The sequence below is a fragment of the Microtus oregoni genome, unplaced genomic scaffold (genome assembly GCF_018167655.1).
Source record: "Microtus oregoni isolate MIOR12 unplaced genomic scaffold, Mior012 000053F_ref0000044, whole genome shotgun sequence".
Lineage (NCBI taxonomy): Eukaryota > Metazoa > Chordata > Mammalia > Rodentia > Cricetidae > Microtus > Microtus oregoni.
The window spans coordinates 5418798-5436961 of NW_024543829.1; the positions used below are offsets into that span (position 1 = coordinate 5418798).

Below are 18164 nucleotides of genomic sequence, written 5' to 3' on the forward strand. Positions count from 1 at the left end.
TGGTAAATTGTGTCTTCTGTGGTGTTTTTATGTTATCAGGTGAAAACTCCCTTTCAATATCTTTTATGCCTTTCATTGAATTAGTAGAGTAACTGCTAATAATGTTATTTCTTCTCTTGATCACTTAATAGGAAGTAGTTTACAATATACCTCAAGTATTCATTTTATAGATTGAGTAATGTAAACATTAGCCATTCTTTTTGCATTATGAGAGTTAACAAGTAATAACAACACATTTCAAAATAGTCTTAGATATAGTGTTTTGTCAAAATAAAAATACTTTCACTGGTAAATTTCTCCCCTCAATGAGTGTGTGTGTGTTGTATTATATTCAAAGACATGCATAGCCTGTTCAAGGAAGGAAAAGGTATATTTAATTAAAAGGTAGAGATTAGATAGGTAGATAGGCAGGTAGATAGATGGATAGATGGACAGATGGATAGATAGACAGATGGATAGATGGATGGATGGATAGACAGACAGACAGACAGACAGATAGGTGATAGAGATAGATGATTGATGTATTCATGGATGGGTCTGGAAGAGTTTGATCTACATTATCCTTGTCTTCCTCTGTCTCTCCTAGTTTTCCATTTCAACCTTCTGATTCTGTTTCTCTCCTCCTGCTGCAAACATGTATAGATCTTTTGGTTTATATAGAAATGCATGAGCCGGGTGATGGTGGCGCACGCCTTTAATCCCAGCCCTCGGGTGGCAGAGGCAGGCGGATCTCTGAGTTCGAGACCATACTGGTCTACAGAGCTAGTTCCAGGACAGGCTCCAAAACCACAGAGAAACCCTGTCTCGAAAACAAAACAAAACAAAACAAAACAAAAAAAAAACCAATAACAACAAAGAAATGCATGGCTCCCAAACTATTCCAGTAGTCAGCAAGATACCCATCCTGTTCGAGAACATTTGACTCACAGTGGAATATGTTTTCATTGTGTTGTTACTTAGAAATGAACATGAGCTGGGCAGTGGTGGTGCACACTTTAAGTCCCAGCACTTGGGAGGCAGAGGCAGGAGGATATCTGTGAGTTGAAGGCCTGCATGGTTTACAGAGCAAGTTCCAGACAGTTAGGGCTGTTATACAGTGAAACCCTGTCTCAAAACACCAAAAAATGAACAATAAAGTACAGACAAAATAACTGCACAATTATAAATAAAAGTATTAGAAAAACTTCAATTGTTTTCAGGAATAAACAGCAAGTGTGTTTCAAATTCCATTAAGTATTTCATGACAGTCTTGCCAGTGTGTTTCAAATTGCATTAAGTAGTTCATGTCAGTATTTTCTAATGGTCAAAATCAATTTGTGGCAAATCGATTTGAAAGAAGATTATACTAGAAGGAATCCTGGGTTCTCCAGTGTGTTCTGCCAGTAACTAGCTTTGTAAGCTAGAACCGTTTACATAACACACTCTGGAATGAGAGTTGGCTCGTGCTCTTCCTGAGCCTATCTATAAAACCGTCTCAGTAAAAGAATAAAATCTTTTGGTAGTTCCTCTTAAAGATATTCTTCTCATTGTAACTTACTCTTCTTAAGTCCAGTTGCTTTAGTGTTCTGTTCACTTTTTCTTTGTAGCTGTCATATCTGCATGATTAATAGTTAAGGAATATGCATGAATAAAGAGTCGGTCATGAGCTCTTTACTGTATTATACAATAAACTGATGTCTAAGTTGAAAATATTTTATAATCTAAAGTGAACTATTTGTAAACAAAAGCATATGATTGCATTAAGATATGCAGAGAGGATCCTGAAAGGGTAGAAATTGAATCTCAAATGTTCTGGTCCTTCAGCAGACACATCTATCACAGTACATCCTTCTGTCAGCTTCCAGTGTCATGTTAGACACTGAAAACACAGAGCGTCCTGCTCTGGTTTCTTTATTGATTGCAGGTTGGGGAGATAAATGACATACATGAACATAGGCCTAGAGACAGATAGGTAAGTTTAATAAGATCTACAGCTTGTAAGTCAAGAGTCTAAGCTTGACTTTAGATATGAAGTTGAGCTAGTAAAGGATTTAAAATACCTTCACATGTACCCATGCGCATGTGGCATGTGTGCATGAGCACACACACACACACACACTCACACATACACACTCACACACACACACTCACACACACACTCACACACACACACTCACACACACACACTCACACACACACTCACACACACACACTCACACACACACACACACACATACACACACACACACTCACATACACACACACTCACATACACACACACTCACACACACACTCACTCACACACACACTCACACACACACATACACATACACACAAATAAAAATAAATCTTTAAAAATTGAAATGCTTTAAGTTGGCACAAACCTTGTACATACAGCGTATTCTGCAATACATTAATATACATTATCTGTTTATCTCAGTGTGAGTATTTATCCCCTCACTCATCTGTCATGTTGTTGAAGTAAAAAAACTACTGCCCTTTGTGTTCTGTTACTTATCAACTTATCTTGACCTAGAGTTACCTTGGAAGGGAGTAACAGTTGAGGAATTTTTTATATCAGGCTCACCTGTGGGCGAGTCTGTGGAGGCCTTGTCTCAGTTGGTAATGAGGAAGACCCTGCCCATCGTGGGCAGAACTATTCCCTGTATTGGGCAGAAGAAAGCTAAGTGAGAGAAGCAGTCCAGCAGACAACAGAAGTGCATTCATTTCTCTCAGTTCTTGAGTGTGGATATGATGTGGGTTTTCTACTTGAATTCCCACCTTAACATTCCCCGTAAGGATAGACTGTAACCTTGAATTGTAAGCCAAAGAAATCCTTCAATAATCTTAGTTTCTTTTGTTAGAACATTTATCCCAGCCACAAAAATAAAACTAGAATTCTTTCTCTTTGCTGTTTCAAATTATAATTATTTCATAACTGTTTAAAGCAGTTAAGTTATATAAAAATGCATGGTTTTGAAAGATCAAAGTGGTTTTCCTACCAGTTATACTTTTCTGATTGTGATGGGAAGCAGTATGGCTAAGCCATCAATAATTTGATAGGATATATTAAGGTTTGTTGTAATTATTTGTCATTTGTTTTGAGACAGCATCTCCCCACATAGCCCAAACTTGATGTGCGATTCCCCTCTGTGTGCTGTGAATGTTTTATTACCATTGGTTAATGAATGAAGCTCTTCCTGCCAATGGCTTAGCAGAGCAAAGCCAGGCAGGAAATCCAAACAGAGATGTCGAGAGAAGTAAGTGGAGTCAAGGAGACACCATGTAGCTGCAGAAGGAGAAAAATGCCAGAACAGAACTTTACTGGTAAGACACAGCCTTGAGTGATACACAGATTAATAGAAATGGGTTAATTTCAAATAGATAGCTAGAAATATGCACAAATCATTGGCCAAACAGTCTTGGAATCAAAATAGTATCGGTGTGATTATTTAGGTCTGAGCATTCAGGAAATGAGCGAGCAACCTCAGCTTACACAAACTTGCCTCAATTCTTGCAATTCTCTTGCTTTAACCTTCAGATTGTTTGTTTTATAGGCATATTTCACCAAGTCTGGCATCATCAGAGTTCTAATTAGTAATTTCCCTCCAGTATTTTCACCTGCAATGGGACTGCTGAGAACTAAACTTGGGTCAACATGAAGAGCGATCTCTGTGGCCCCAACATTACTCATTTCAAAAGGCTCATGCTTCCTTGGATTGTATGCTTTTCTAAAAAGTAAGGCATTGACTGGACATGGTATAGTTTTCTAAAGCACTTGTGGAACTTCTCCCTTGCTGCTAAAGTGCTTAGAAATGTTGTCAGAGCATTGTCATGGACAGTGAAAGCAGACCTTTGGAGGCATCTACTGACCAACCTGAAGATTGGCTTCTACGGTATGGTGTGGTTAGAGTTTCTATTTCCTTCTGTCGTTGAACTGGATGGTTACACATAGCTAAGCCATCTTTAAACAGAGTTAAAGATAACAGATGACAGATAGCTAGTTAAAAATAGCAGAACTAGAAGTAAATTTATATTGCTTTCACTCTAAACGTTTTGTTTTTAGATTCTCTCCCTCTTTTATCACCCAGCCCGTTCATTCACATGCCAGTGACATAGCCAGCAGGGGACGAGACACTTACTACAGCAAGACAGTATATCCCTGTTGATGGCTGATCAAAGTCATTTTCTCGTGTGGAGAGCACCGAATCTCTGTGTGTTTTCACTATGTGTGGAATTGATGGTGGATTTCAGACTCATTCTGAGTCCCTAAGTTAAGATGCTTCTACTTGATGTTTACAAGTGAAAGTGTTCGCTAAAGTCAGAACTCAGTAAAATTCAACCAAGGGCACATTCTGGCCTGCCTTCGTGTGTGTCAGGGCCTTGGTTAAGGGATAACTTTTAGAGCTTTAAGTGCCAGAGAAAAAAATAAACATGAAGATGATGCATGGGACATAACTTTCACTTGAGATTATGTGTCTGAGTGAAGCTTTATTGGAAAACAGCTATGCTTTTTGATGCTTGAGTCGTGGCTTCTTTGTGTTCTAATGGAGTTGAGTAGTTGACAGAGACCTTAAGGTCTATATATATTCTAAGATATTTACTCTCAAGCCTTGTATCTCTGCCCTAAGCCTATTTGGAGTGTGAAGGTATTGAGAGATTCTTCTGGTTTGCCTTGGGTGGAGGTTGAGTGGAGGGTAAGATGTATATAGCGTTTCCTTTCAGCTGGGCAGAGAAAATTACCTTTTCCAAGACTTTGCAAATTGCAGTGGGGACTCAGGTCTGAAGTTTATTACACTGTTAAGGTTTCACCTTAATATGATAGGGTTGACAAGTTACCAAAATAGGAAAAGCACAAGGAGTAACCAAGATGAGGAACCTGCTGCTGGCAAGAATTGGAAATCTGATATGAAATATGAATTTGTTTTATAATTTAAAATTGTCTTCCTGTCAATTTTACTTTGAGGTGCTTGTCTCTCCTATCTTCCTTAAATGGAAATACAAATTCCTTTAAAACAAAGCCTTGCATTTCCCAGAAAATAGGCTCTTCTTCATCTCATTTGTTTGCAGGACAATTTGAAATATGCAGCGCTTGAACTGTGAGAGACAGTGCCCATGTCTGTATTTGTCTACTAAGCTTTTGGTCATAGCCAGTGTTTATTTTGTTTTCCTTCTTTTGCATGTAGAAAAGATATGCCGTTTAAAATACAGAGAAGGTACTACCCATATAATTCACAAATTTCAATTTGGTGCTTATACACTGTAAATTTGGAAGACTTAACTTTAAAATGAGCCTGTGAAGACAATTATTTTGATAGCATTTGTATTTCTAGGCATCAAAATAAAGTATGCCTAGCATATAGGGGTGCATGCCTGTAACTCTACATCAAGAGGCTGAGGCTGGATAAGGTCAAGTGCAAGATCAACCTTGGCTACACAGGAAGGTACCGTGTGAAGCTTCTGAACAATCCTGACAGACCTATGAAATGAAGGCTGAAATTACTCTTATTTTGGGTCATGAAGATAAAGAGAATCTTAGTCTTACTAAGTTGTCCACTGTTCCGTAAGAGTGATGAAATAACTGTCCTCAGCTGACCATAGCACTGCTGTAATAGCCTCTGCTTTCTCATCGTACTCAGTTCTGTCTCTGAGCCCTTGTACCCTGTTCTGTACTCGGGATACTTGGGTGGCATCTGTGCTAAGTATGCTCCCTGGTAGAAGCAGTTTTGACTTGAACCATTTCAACTGGGTTTCTCCCAGACTTCAGCAGGATTGTCCATTAAGTTAGTAATGCTGGTTTTCTATACTACCCTGCAAGTCATTCAGCTGTAAGTATGAAAAGTCGAGGGCTGCCCTTTATTTTCTTTAATCTGAAATGATCTGACACCCCTGATGAGCTGTGTGTAGCTAGATTCTATTGCAAAATATTGTGATTTTTAGCTTTTGAATGGTAGTTTTCATCCATCCATACTGTGAGATTTTTGTACTAGCAATATTAGAAATATATTATCTTTAAATTTTTATTTATTTTTAAAAATCAAACTTATCTTTTTTTTACTTTACATACCAATCCCAGTTCCCACTCCCTCCCCTCCTTCCATTCCCTCCACCCCACTCCTCAGAGAGGGTAAGCCCATTGCTTTGGGGAAGATCTAAGGCCCTTCCTACTATATCTAGGCTAAACAAGGTATCCATACAAAGAGAATAGGTTCCCAAGAAGTGAGTACAAGCAGTAGGAATAATTCCTGGTGCTATTGCCAGTGGCTCTGTAGTCTGCCCCAGCTGTACAACTGTCACCGTTATTCAGAGGGATTAGTTTTGACCTATGTTTGTTTCTTTTCTGTCCATCTGGAGTTGGTGAGCTCCTATTAGCTCAGGTAAGCTGTTTCAGTGGGTATTCCCATCATAGCCTTAACCTCTTTGCTTATATTCTTACTCTCCTCACTCTTCAACTAGACTTCGGGAGTTCAGCCCATTGCTCGGCTACAGGTCTCTGCCTCTGTTTCCATTAGTTGCTGGATGTAGGTTCTATTGTGATATTTAAGATAGTCATCAATTTTACTACAGGGCATCAATTTTACTGCTAGGGTCCTAAATGCTGTCTTTTAAACTTGTCTTTCAGTGAGGTTAACTTTCTGAAACTCTCCACATACAGACCCAGAGACACAGATACACACACACGCACACACACACACACACACACTATAGCCCTTCTAGTATTAGATAGTCATGTTATTACTCAGTTGCTTGCCAAAGTGCCTTTCTTTAAAGCAGGCCGAAGATCCCGAGCTTACTCATCCATCAGGTCTCCAAGACCCTATGGATTTCTATTTGTCCAGGCACTATTCTGGTCAGTTTGCTCTTGTGCTTGGGTATCTAACAAAACCAGTCTCTAAGGCACATCAAGTCCCTAATCTTTAAAGCAACCCATTATTATTTTCTTAATAATGTCAATTGCTATTTAAGTATTTAAAACCTTCATAGATAGAAGGAAGCATCCCCATCTCTCACCTGTGCCCTATTCAGCCTACTCTTCCCTGGGCCAGTCGCCAGCCATGTGCGTTTTCTCCAGTGCTTCCACAACCTTGCCTTGTCAGGGCTCTAGTTTCCTCTGTCTTTTAAAAGTAAATTTAACTAAAACAGGCCAACATGCACAGGATGTTTTACCTGCTTCACTTGGGTCTTTCCTTTCTCTATTCTAATTGTTTTCAGATATTTACTAGGTATTCCTGTGTGATTTATAGTTCTCTATGGCTGGTGAGGATAGTTTGTTTTGTTTTGTTTCTCATGCTTTTCATATCTGAGATGCGTATAGTGTACATGCTAGCAATCTCATACTTACTATGCAGATAATAAATTGAGTTTGTAAATGGCATTTGAGATTTGTTTACTTGGCATGTGCTAAAATTCCACTCATGTCCAGCTCTGTGCCAGACAAGGAGATTTCATAAATTGAAACAAATAAAAATTTAATGGGAGAACAGCAATGGGCGCTTGGTCTCTGCTGGTAATGCAGCCAGAAGGCATTTCTACTGTGTATTTTATTATCTCTCGATACTGTGTTAGTGCCGCGTGGCTGTGGCCCATCACTTTGGCATTGGCATCCCTGGGACTGAGGGATGGGTGTTAACGAACCATGTTCTTAGGGTCTGGCAGCACACTCAGCACATACTAGGTTCTTGGGGAATGCCTGGAATGAAGTCGACTACAGTATAATTTGAAAAATGTTACTTTAGACCCTGTATGGGGTGGTGTTGGGAAGACAGGAGAAGGGGGTTGCCCAGCATGCTTTTCTGCTTCTTGGCTAGGATAAGCCCTTGTGGCCAAATGACAGCCCTGTCAGGCTGCGCTTGGCCACAGATTCACTTGGACAGTAATTTTACTTAAACCGACATTGGCAGCCTCACTTGGTGGATTACATTTTTGGGGAGGCACTGTAATTAAGAAGCATGTAAGTTGGCTAAAGTAGGTTCTTACATTCTGAACAAAAACTTAAAACACAAACTTTCATGCCAAAGGCCCCTGCTTAGTAAATTGTGATATACCTATTACACAGTATAAAGTTTTCAAAGGTAAAACTGGCTATTGTATGTTCCCATTGGCATTTAAATGGTGTTTAACCCATTAAATTTAATGTTTTACAACGAGATTTCTAGAAACACACATGAGAAATAATTAAGACAGTGATCCTTCCTATGGAATGAGCCTAATGTGACTTTAGGGGAGAAAGAAAATTTCTGTATGTCTCTAAAAGCTTTTTTTTTAAATGTTTTAAATTTTATTTAGAATGACTTTTGTGTGTGAAAAGACAAGTTAACGAGACTGAAATGAATCCCAATAAATTGAGGGTAACAACCTATGGCTTAGGTGGTTCTGGGGAAAGCCGCTCCTGGCTCAGTACAGGACTATGAGACCCCCACCACCACCCCAAGAGATTACCCTTCCCCTTGGAAGCATTACCTCTCTGAGTCATGGTCAAATAGGATTGGGGGATCTGGGGCTAATGAGAAAGGGTTCGAGGTTCCGAGGCACACCAAGGGGTAATTTCTGGGAACGTGGCTCACACATTGCTATTTAGGTCAAAGTTTAGAGTTCTAAGATGAGTCCGTGATGCAAACTGGGAATCCATAGAATCCAGGAAGACCAGCAGAGCTCTCGGTGTGTGCGCTTAGCCCCAAACAAACCTTTTAAAGGATGCTTTAGTGCATAGATATTATTTTAGGGTGTTTTTTTTTCTTTGAATGGAAGAGAAAGTTGCTCACAGAACACTAGGAAACAGAGAACCTGACAAGAAATGGTTAAACAAACATGGAGTTAGTTTGAAGGCTAAAGCAGCTTCAGCAATATTAAGGGTCTAGGTTGTGCTTCCAAATCTGGAAAGGTTTGAGACGTGATCTGCAGCATTATTTGTTTTTCCCTGTTGAAATCCAAAGAATTATTTCATAGTGTTAATAAAGAGGCTTTAAAAAAAAACTTCGGTAGTTTATTCAGTTGCATATATCTTAAATAATCTTTTTATTTTCATCATATAGCTAAGTTGCAATTATAAAAGTTTCATATGATTTTGGAACACACAACACTTTTAGCGTTTCACAGTTCTGCTCTCCTACCCTCAAATTAACTTCTCTATGGACTTCATACACACATACGTATGCACACCGTTCTTTATATGTCTTTGTTGTATCATGTTCCATATAACTTGTAGCCTGCCCTTTTCTTTTTCCTTTCACAATAGGCCTTAGCACTTGCTCTAAGCCATTGCTTATAATTCCCAGTGTGCTTTTTAATGGTTATAGTATTCTGCTATCAATGTATCAAATGTATCAAATTTGAGAGTGCATAATTAAGCTTTTCTCCAGCAGGATTTATGCCTGAAATAGTCCTGGGGGACTCTACGGAGAATGATAGACATTTGAGAAATTCTGCACTGGAGAACTGGTCTCAGAAGTGAGGAACGGAATGAGGAACGGAACTCTAAGTAACAATAAAGATCAGCAAAAAAATCTTGTAAAATTAATTCCAAATGCTGGTTGCTATAACGTTTTGGCCAAACGACTTAACTGTGCAGAACATATTCAAAAGCCAAATCAGACCTTGTAGGTAATGGCTGATTGATGTGTGGAGTCCTCACTTTTTAAAACAATATAGTTTCTTTTTTATTGTTGTTCCCTTTACCCTCTTCTATTTCATCCTTTGGAATGCTTATCGTGTCTTGGAAAATAATTCTGTAACAGAGAAGGCTGCTTGCCTCTTCGAAAAATGAAGCAAGAAAACCCACAATTTGTGGACATACTGGTCATGTAGTCTGACCGTGATTGTGAGCTTCTATCCAGCTGTAGGCCTCCGTTTATTAAAATGCAGGTTACAGCACTTAAGACTACAAATGAACCTTTTATGGGGTGACAAACTATACTTCTGTGCCCATGATTTTCTTCCCCCAGCAAAGAAGCAATGTTGTAATTTACTGGTGGACCCGTTTGGTGTTCTGGCTCTGTATTTGGTGGTATTCAGTTAGGTGTTCCATGGTGGTCACTCCATGCACAAAAGACCCTTGCAGAGTCAAAATGGAAAGGCAGGGACCTGCCATTTTTTTCTTATGGCCTAGAGATTAACATTATATAATGTATTTTAGATGACTTTTTTTTTGCCTTTTGCTAATTTCTGGAATCATTTTCTCAATGTTTAAACTTTTAAGCACAAAGGGTTTTTTTTTTAATTTCAGTTATATTTTCTATTCCAAATACATTTTAGTTTGTGGGAAATACATGACTTACGTCTCTCCAGAATCCTTATGACACTGAATCTAGTACTGGGAACTTGTGGAAGGATGGATGTGATGCTACTGGGTTTGCATATCACTCTCTGGGTACTGATGATCACCAACAGTTAGATCTGCTACGACTAACCATTAACTACAGCCTGTTGAAACCCTGGCCTTTCAGTGAACCAACCTGCCAGCTCCTTTGCTGTCCCCTCCAGGAAGCACACTCATTTCTGCCTGTGCCTGCCACTGATGTCTGGCCCAGATGTCACTGCCTTTTCCAGAGAAGCTGCTCTAGAATTCAAGCCTATTAATTGCTTTCTTTAAACTTCTGTTGGAACATTGTGTCTTTTGGTTGGAAAATGTTTCGGATTGTCCGTTGCTTCTATTTGCAGACCTCATGTGTCAGTAGATTTATGTACGTTATTGTACATCTTTATCATAATCTGTGTTTAAGAAGAAGCCCAGTCCGAACCAAAGCAGCCACTCCTCTCTGTATGACTTTCTGTCTCTTAGATCCCAGGGTCCTCATTTACAAATTAAGGGTTTCACCCAACTGGGAAGAGTAAATGGAAATGTATACAAAGGTCTTCCTGCCATGTTTCCACAAAGTGACCTAATCCTTCCTTTCCCCTACTCTTGTCTCTATAAAAAAAAGACCATGGGCATTGACCAGTGCTTTGGGTGATGCACCAGGCATTTAAAAATTCTTTGAAATTTGAATTCTTAAGTCACTGACTATCTGAAAACAGAAGATGCTGAGTAGAGTTCCCACCCTGTTTCCCGTTGTGGAACTTTGAAAGGCAGCACAGACTTCAGTCTTGGAGCGATGTAATTTGTAGTCAGAGGATATTCTTTACAATCATCTGCTTTAATCCCATTTGGACTTCCAAACATTTCTGGAGTCCCCCGCTGCCTCAGGGCCTTTGTTGGCATTCTTACTTATTAATGTGGCATGCTGTTGGAAGAATTAGGGAGTGAATTAGAATGCTCTAACATAAGAATATAAAAGCTTTGGACTTTTCTAACCATTATTGCTTTGACTAAGGTAACCAGTGAGTTTATATAATTTGTTTTGTAAAATGCACAACTTTAACTTTTTTTTCTCTTTAAAATTGTAGGATGCAGAATAGAAAACTGTGACTCTTGCTTTAGCAAAGACTTTTGTACCAAGTGCAAAGTAGGCTTTTATTTGCACAGAGGCCGCTGCTTTGATGAATGTCCAGATGGTTTTGCACCATTAGATGAGACCATGGAATGTGTAGGTGAGTAGGTCTTAATTCAACTCTCCAGTTGAAATTTTTTATGCCTGTTTGTGCACATATTCATGTTGGAGATAGTCAGCCTAAAAATAAATGAGTTTTATTGCTCATTAGAACCAAAAGGTTTTATTTTCTTTTGCTGATTCTAAAGAGTTTAGGCACTGTGATGATGATGGTATCTTTGTTCCAAAACTTGGTAGTTATGAATTTGCTGAGTTAGCCTTCTTAAGGAGTGATAAACTTTATCACTTTATCATAAATACACCCATTTATTATTATCATATTAAATTATTGGTATTTACCTTAGTTTGGGTTTCTATTGTTGTGAGGAGACCATGTCAACTCTTACAAAGGAAAACATTTAATTGTGGTGACTTCCAGTTTCATAGGTTTATTCTATTATCACTGTGGTGGGACACGGCAGTGTGCAGGCAGATATGGTGCTGGAAAAGGAGCTGAGAGTTCCACATTTTGATCCATAGGCAGCAGAAGGAAACTGTGTGCTGGGCATAGATTGAGCACATTGTATAGACCTCAAAGCCTGCCCTACAGTGAGGCACTTCTTCCAGCCAGGCCACACTTACTCAACCAGGCCACACCTCCTGTTATTGTGGATCCCTATGGTCCTAGCATTCAAACACCAAGTCTGTGTCTCTGGGGGCCATACCTATTCAAATATTTTATTTAGGAGAAAAACAAAACTTCCAAGCATTATTATGCCATCCATGCTATTGCCTTCGCCATACAAATAAACGAACTATGGAGATTCTAGCTTAGCCATCTGCATGAAAAGAGAAAAGTGAGAGAATGTTCTTCTGCCCAAATATATTTTCTTGATGATTGGCTGCAAATTACAAAGTTTATTAAAATTGCTTTGGTGTTAACTGAATTTTAGATCTGTAGAATACCTTAACATACATATTGTGAAAAAATAATCACCATTTTGGAAACTTCATGTGAGCTTTATACTGTGGTGTTTATAAAATACTGTGGGTTTTTTTTCCCCCATGGGTGTACTATTGATTAGCAGGTAAAGTGGCTACACTTACAAATCTATAGATTTGATCTTAGCTGTAATTTCATGCTCATCTCCCTCAAATTTTACTAGATGCATCTGATTTGCCATCCAGTGGAGCTAAGACTCATCAGTTATACTCCCCATTCCCTTAAATGGAGTGATTTCAAAATGGCACTTGACAATTACTTCTTTAGAAATATTGTTGAACCATTTTGAAGTTATATATATTTGAAAACTTAGACATAAGTTTTGGAAAGAAATGTGTTAATTTGCAATACTATTAATGTGTGAGTTAGTACATAAATTTATCACCCAATTGAAAAAATGAAAAAGCTGCTAAAAACATATGAATGCGGTTTTAGCTTTTGAAGCAAGAATCACACCTATTACAAATTGTAAATGGAAATTTACAGAATATTTCACGATAGAATCCTGTGCATATATAACCCTATCTAACAGTTTTAAATGGGGTTGAAAAGATCCTGGACTTGGCTCCGATGCCTACTGAGATTGAAAACACAGTGTGCCCTGTGTGGACTCCAGGCTGGGGTCCTCATGTATCATGTGAGAAGCTTTTCAGTATAAAGCTGATAGGAGGTTTAACTCCGCACAGTGGTACTGTCCTCTTCCTGCCTCCACCACTCCTCAGTCATCTTACAAAATGGGCATCAAAAGTTTTTCATGACTATAAAAAATAGATATCATTTTTTTGCTGCCGTTGTCTGTTAATTTTCAAGCGTATTATACGTCATGGATACAGAGGGTAAGTAATACAAGAGTAGATAGGATAGGCAGAATCAGAAAACACACACACACTCACACTTACACTCACATACTGAACTCCTTTCTGACCCCCAGTACTTGTGAAATAAAGCAAACACAGTTACAGATTTGGGTATGTGGTAGGGAATCTGAAATTGGCCTGGTAGATGGTGACTTCCACCGTGGCATCTTCTCTTTGGGTTTTGCCTGTTTCGAGACCATCTTTTAGAGATGACAGAGCTTTGCATTCCTGACTGGCCAGCAGTATCCCTTCAGAAACGTGACAGATGGAAAGCAATGGCTCCTTCATTCCTTATGTGGCATTTGTTTGCCTTAGCTGTCAGTACTCTCTGACTTAAGCAACTGTAGTTCTAGACAGATGAGTTCAGCTCCTCTAGGCTACATAAGCTGGTTTTTGAGACTTATGCTAGAGGTAATAGATAAACAAGTGTTGTATAAGTTTTATATCACATTTAACAGTGGATACCCAACTGCTGTCTATGTTTGTGTTTTTAAAATCTTCATCAGAAGGATGTGAAGTTGGTCATTGGAGTGAGTGGGGAACATGTAGCAGAAACAACCGCACGTGTGGATTTAAATGGGGTCTGGAAACCAGAACACGACAGATTGTTAAGAAGCCAGCAAAAGACACAATACCATGTCCAACCATTGCTGAATCCAGGCGATGCAAGATGGCCATGAGGCACTGTCCAGGAGGTGGGTCTAACTAAGCGCTCTCATGTGCTGTGTGCTTTCTCAAGTTTTCCCCTCCCTCTCCCCCTCCTTGCCATAAATGCTATTTATCTATCTGTGATGGAATCCTGATACCGACAATGGAGAGATAAGATTCTATTTCAGAAACAAATGCTTAAGCTGTGCTCTATGTAGAGTGGACATTTCATTTGCTTTCATAATATTCTTTAAAAAAAACTCGAAAGAATATGAACATGCTCTCTCAAATGAGACTTCTGAAAGTGTGAGGTTTTATCTGTGTGTGTGTGTGTCTTTTTTCAACTGTACCATAAAAGTGGGTCTTATGAAATCGGGTCTTTGCAGAAGGAAGGGGCCAGCTTTCATTGAGAAGCGTTTAGCGTAGAGAGGTCTATGGAATCTGTAAAATCATCTGCATCATTACTAGTTGCAGATGACAGCTTAAAATAAACTTACCCAAACACTGGGAGGAAAGAACCCTGTCTCACTGTTACCACAATCAGCCCCTTCTCTTTGTTTGGATACTAATTTGTAGAAAACAGCTACTAGTTTGTGTGTGTTTAACTCTTTGTAATAATTAATGCTGATTTGTAGTAATTATTCTATAATAGCCGGATTAGGCTCATTTAGAAATTAGGAGTCCTTAGCAAGGTGTTGGACAACACAGAATCAGGAGGTCAAAATGCAGTTCTTGTGTGTATGTGGGTGTTGTGTACATATGTGTTTATGTGCACATGTGTGTGTCTGTGTGTGCAGGCTAGACAGCAACATTTGCCATCTCCCTTTATTACTTCCAACCTTTTTAAGACATGGTCCCTTAATGACCTCAAACTCACACTTTTGGTTAGGCTGGCTGGCCAGCAAGGCCTTAAGGCCCTCTGTCTCTGTGCACCCTTTCCAGGGCTGGAGTATTGACCTATCTGACTGAGGATACTGGATGTATGAACTTAGGTCTACAGGCTGGGGTAGCAAGCATATAACTGACCGAATCATCTCACCAGCTTCTTGAGAGGGAATTTTCACAATGCTAGTGTGCTTCTTGAAGCAGTAATCACTTGTTGACATTTATTGTATCACTAGCCAAAGCCATGTTGCCACAGATGAAACTGAGAGATTTTTTTTTTCAAAAGTGTACAAATAGAAAACCAAAGCCGAAAGAAAGTTGTGTTTGGAAAAGTGCCTCCTAAAATAGCCCAAACCTCGTTTGGCCTCTTTCCCCTCACCCTCTGTTAGTGTGTAGCTTCTTGGCTTCTAATTCTAGCCCAGAAAGAGGACATGTAGCTGCTAAAATGGGTTTCTATCCACTCCGTGCTGCTGTGTAGAGAAGGTCTAAGATCCGTGGAGGCCGACGACACTCTGAAGTCTGCAAGACTCCAGCCAGCCTCTGAGGACGATTAGATCCAGATTCAGAAGCTCCCGCGGAGGAGGCAGCTTTTCCTCTTGAATTAGTCGTGCTTTTCCTTATTGGGCCTTTGAAACAAAGTTTTTTTTTGGGTTTGCTTTGCACTAACAAGGATGGTTTTGTTCAGTTAAAGTGGGTATTTTTCAGTCAAAATATAAGAAAATATTTTCTTACAAAACTAATAAGCCACTTCTTGGATAGCTGAGAGCATTTAACCTGCAACCTTTTGCCTAAAAGCAAACCCGATGTATTCAGGTATCGAAAAGAAAGACGTTCTTTGTTGTATATTGTTTATATAACTGGTCCATTCCTGCCCCCCCCCCCGTTCCCTTTTTAAGCATCATGGTCCTGCAATTGTGGCTTACATTAATAGCAAAAATTAGACTGAAAATATTCTTGTAACAAACATGCTTATGTGTTGGAAGAGCCCACACACTCTTCTAGCCCTTTCTAGCCTTTCATTTTGTCCTGACCTCAGTCCTGACTGAGAGTTTTCTAGAGAGTAGATAGGTTGTTAGTCATAATATTTATCGCATTTCTGTTCTTCGTGCTACTGACAGTTGCCACCGTCATGGAATATACCTGATTCTACTGATTATTTAAATCACACACCACACACACACACCACACCACATCAGCCTGAGATGCTAGTTTTCGTCTCCTAACAGATCAGATATAGATTCCAGTTTAAACTGTATTTAGGTTTTAACCATATTTTATCCATTAAGCATTGCTCTAATCCCTGTAGCTATTTCATTTTCAGTTTACTATTTTTTTTGTCTAAATATAGTGAAATAGTAAACACGCTTGGGTTTACATAAAACAGGGTTTCGAAGATATGCTGAAACTTGTTTTGTTTGATTTAAAGAAAATAAATTAGTAAACATTAATGGTTCTGTAATAAAATGACTTCTAGTTACAAATATAGGATATAAGAACTAAGAAACTAATTTTGGAATTTGGGCATTGGTTGTTAAAAATTGGCATAACCTCCAGTGGTGAGTCCCACCTTGCCTCAGGTGAGAGAAGGGAAAGTCCCCTTCTTCAGTGGGTCACGCTGATTACGGAAGAATGAAGAAGAAAACCACTTTATCCCCTTTTCCATCTTGATTTGATTTCAGTGATCTGCTTTGACAAACCATGCAAAAATGTAAGTCGTAATCAGGTTGGGAATACAGGCATTTTTTTTTTTTGCAGATCTTTTCAACATATGTATGGATTTTTTTCTCCCATTGGAGCCAATCTTAACCTGATTGCACTCAAATGCAGTCTTAGCCTCCTTCACACTGGAGCTCAGACGCATTAAAATCAGCTGCTTTTGATTAAGGAAAGGCCCGAGCTAGAGGTCAGCATCATGGAATGGCTAAGTGCATAAGATGTTACACTGAAAGCTATTAAGTAGGAGAAAATGAAAAACTATAAAAGTAAATGTAACAACCAAAGCATCGTGGTATAATGACCTCACCTATTTCTTTCTTTACCCATCACACGCAATTTGTTTTGTGAGGGGAAAAAATAAGGAAGTTCCATAGCAACTTCAGTAGATGTATTTGTACTAAAGTCCCCATTCTTCATTTCCAAACTTTTCGTTTTAGTCAGTTTTCTTTTCTTTCCTTGTTGATTAAACATGTAAGATTTCTTGGACTTTTGGATGTGCCCTAGGAGGTATGGTCTGTGATCTGGGTGTCTACATCCTGTCAACTCATAACTTTTGTGACCTCTGGCAAAGTTGCTTAACCCCTCTTGGCCTTTATTTCCTCATTTATAAACCGAAGGTACCAATGTTGGAAATTTCTAATGTTTACTTTTCTTCTAAACCCCAGTGACAGAAGGATTAATTGCTGAGAGGAACAGGTATGGTCTTGTGGTGAGAAGACAAGAAAAAGAGCTGGGGTCCAAGAGCACAGACTGACCATAGAGCTCTTCCCATTTTGGTGTAGCATGTGCTCAGTCTTCTCTTGATTTTTGCTCTTCTGCTTCAAAAATGGACTTTGTGTTGTCAACCTTCAAAGACTAAATAGGATTTGTTTTAAATGTAGGTGTTACCTGTGGCATAGCTACCAAAAAAGAAGGGTAAATGAGAAACAGAGGGAAAATGGGGGATCACAGGAAACCCCAGGAGGTACAATGACAAGACAGAGAGCTGACAGTGTGTTTGGAAGACACGTGGAAAGAACAGACCCCTAAAAAGTAAAAGCTGGTCATATTGCAGACACAACCACCCCTTCCCACCGCCTGAGTGGTAGATTTCATCCTGCTGGGAATAATTTAGTTTATTAATAGCCCAAAACTCTGAGTGGAAGAAATTTTGAGTCCAGTTTAAATTGTATACTAGGCAGTATTTTAAGAGAAAAAGATAAATGGGCTATTAAATATTTGAATGATCAGTGGGAAAACAACATCAAATTGTATGGTGCTGGAGGATACCCATGTACAGTGGGAAATATTGTTATCTGTAAGTTTGTATAATTTTCTCCTCTTATAAGATTAGCAAATGTTCTTTAATATGTTTTTCATATTATTTTTTCAAGTTTTAAAATTATTATTATTATTATTGTTAGTAGTAGTAGGTGTGTGAGGGGGAACTTTGTGGACTTAAATTTCTCCTACCTTTATGCAAACAACTTCAATGTCTTAGGCTTGTATAGCAAGTGTGTTTACTTGTTTAAGTCTCTCTCTAGCTCTTACTGCAAGTTTTGCTGGATGTTTGTTGACTAGTGTTCCGTACTGTTTATTGTTCTGTTGCTTAAAGAATTGGAAAGCTTTTCT

General features: G+C 38.9%; 1 protein-coding gene across 2 annotated transcripts in view; it reads left to right on the plus strand.

The window, feature by feature from the left end:
• Nucleotides 1-18164, plus strand: part of Rspo2 (R-spondin 2) — a 139759-nt gene that overhangs the window by 79153 nt on the left and 42442 nt on the right. For both annotated transcript variants that reach the window (XM_041637749.1, XM_041637750.1), the window contains exons 4-5: nucleotides 11362-11505; nucleotides 13811-13999. In XM_041637749.1, the coding sequence (XP_041493683.1) occupies nucleotides 11362-11505; nucleotides 13811-13999 (333 nt within the window). The remainder of the gene's footprint in view (nucleotides 1-11361; nucleotides 11506-13810; nucleotides 14000-18164) is intronic.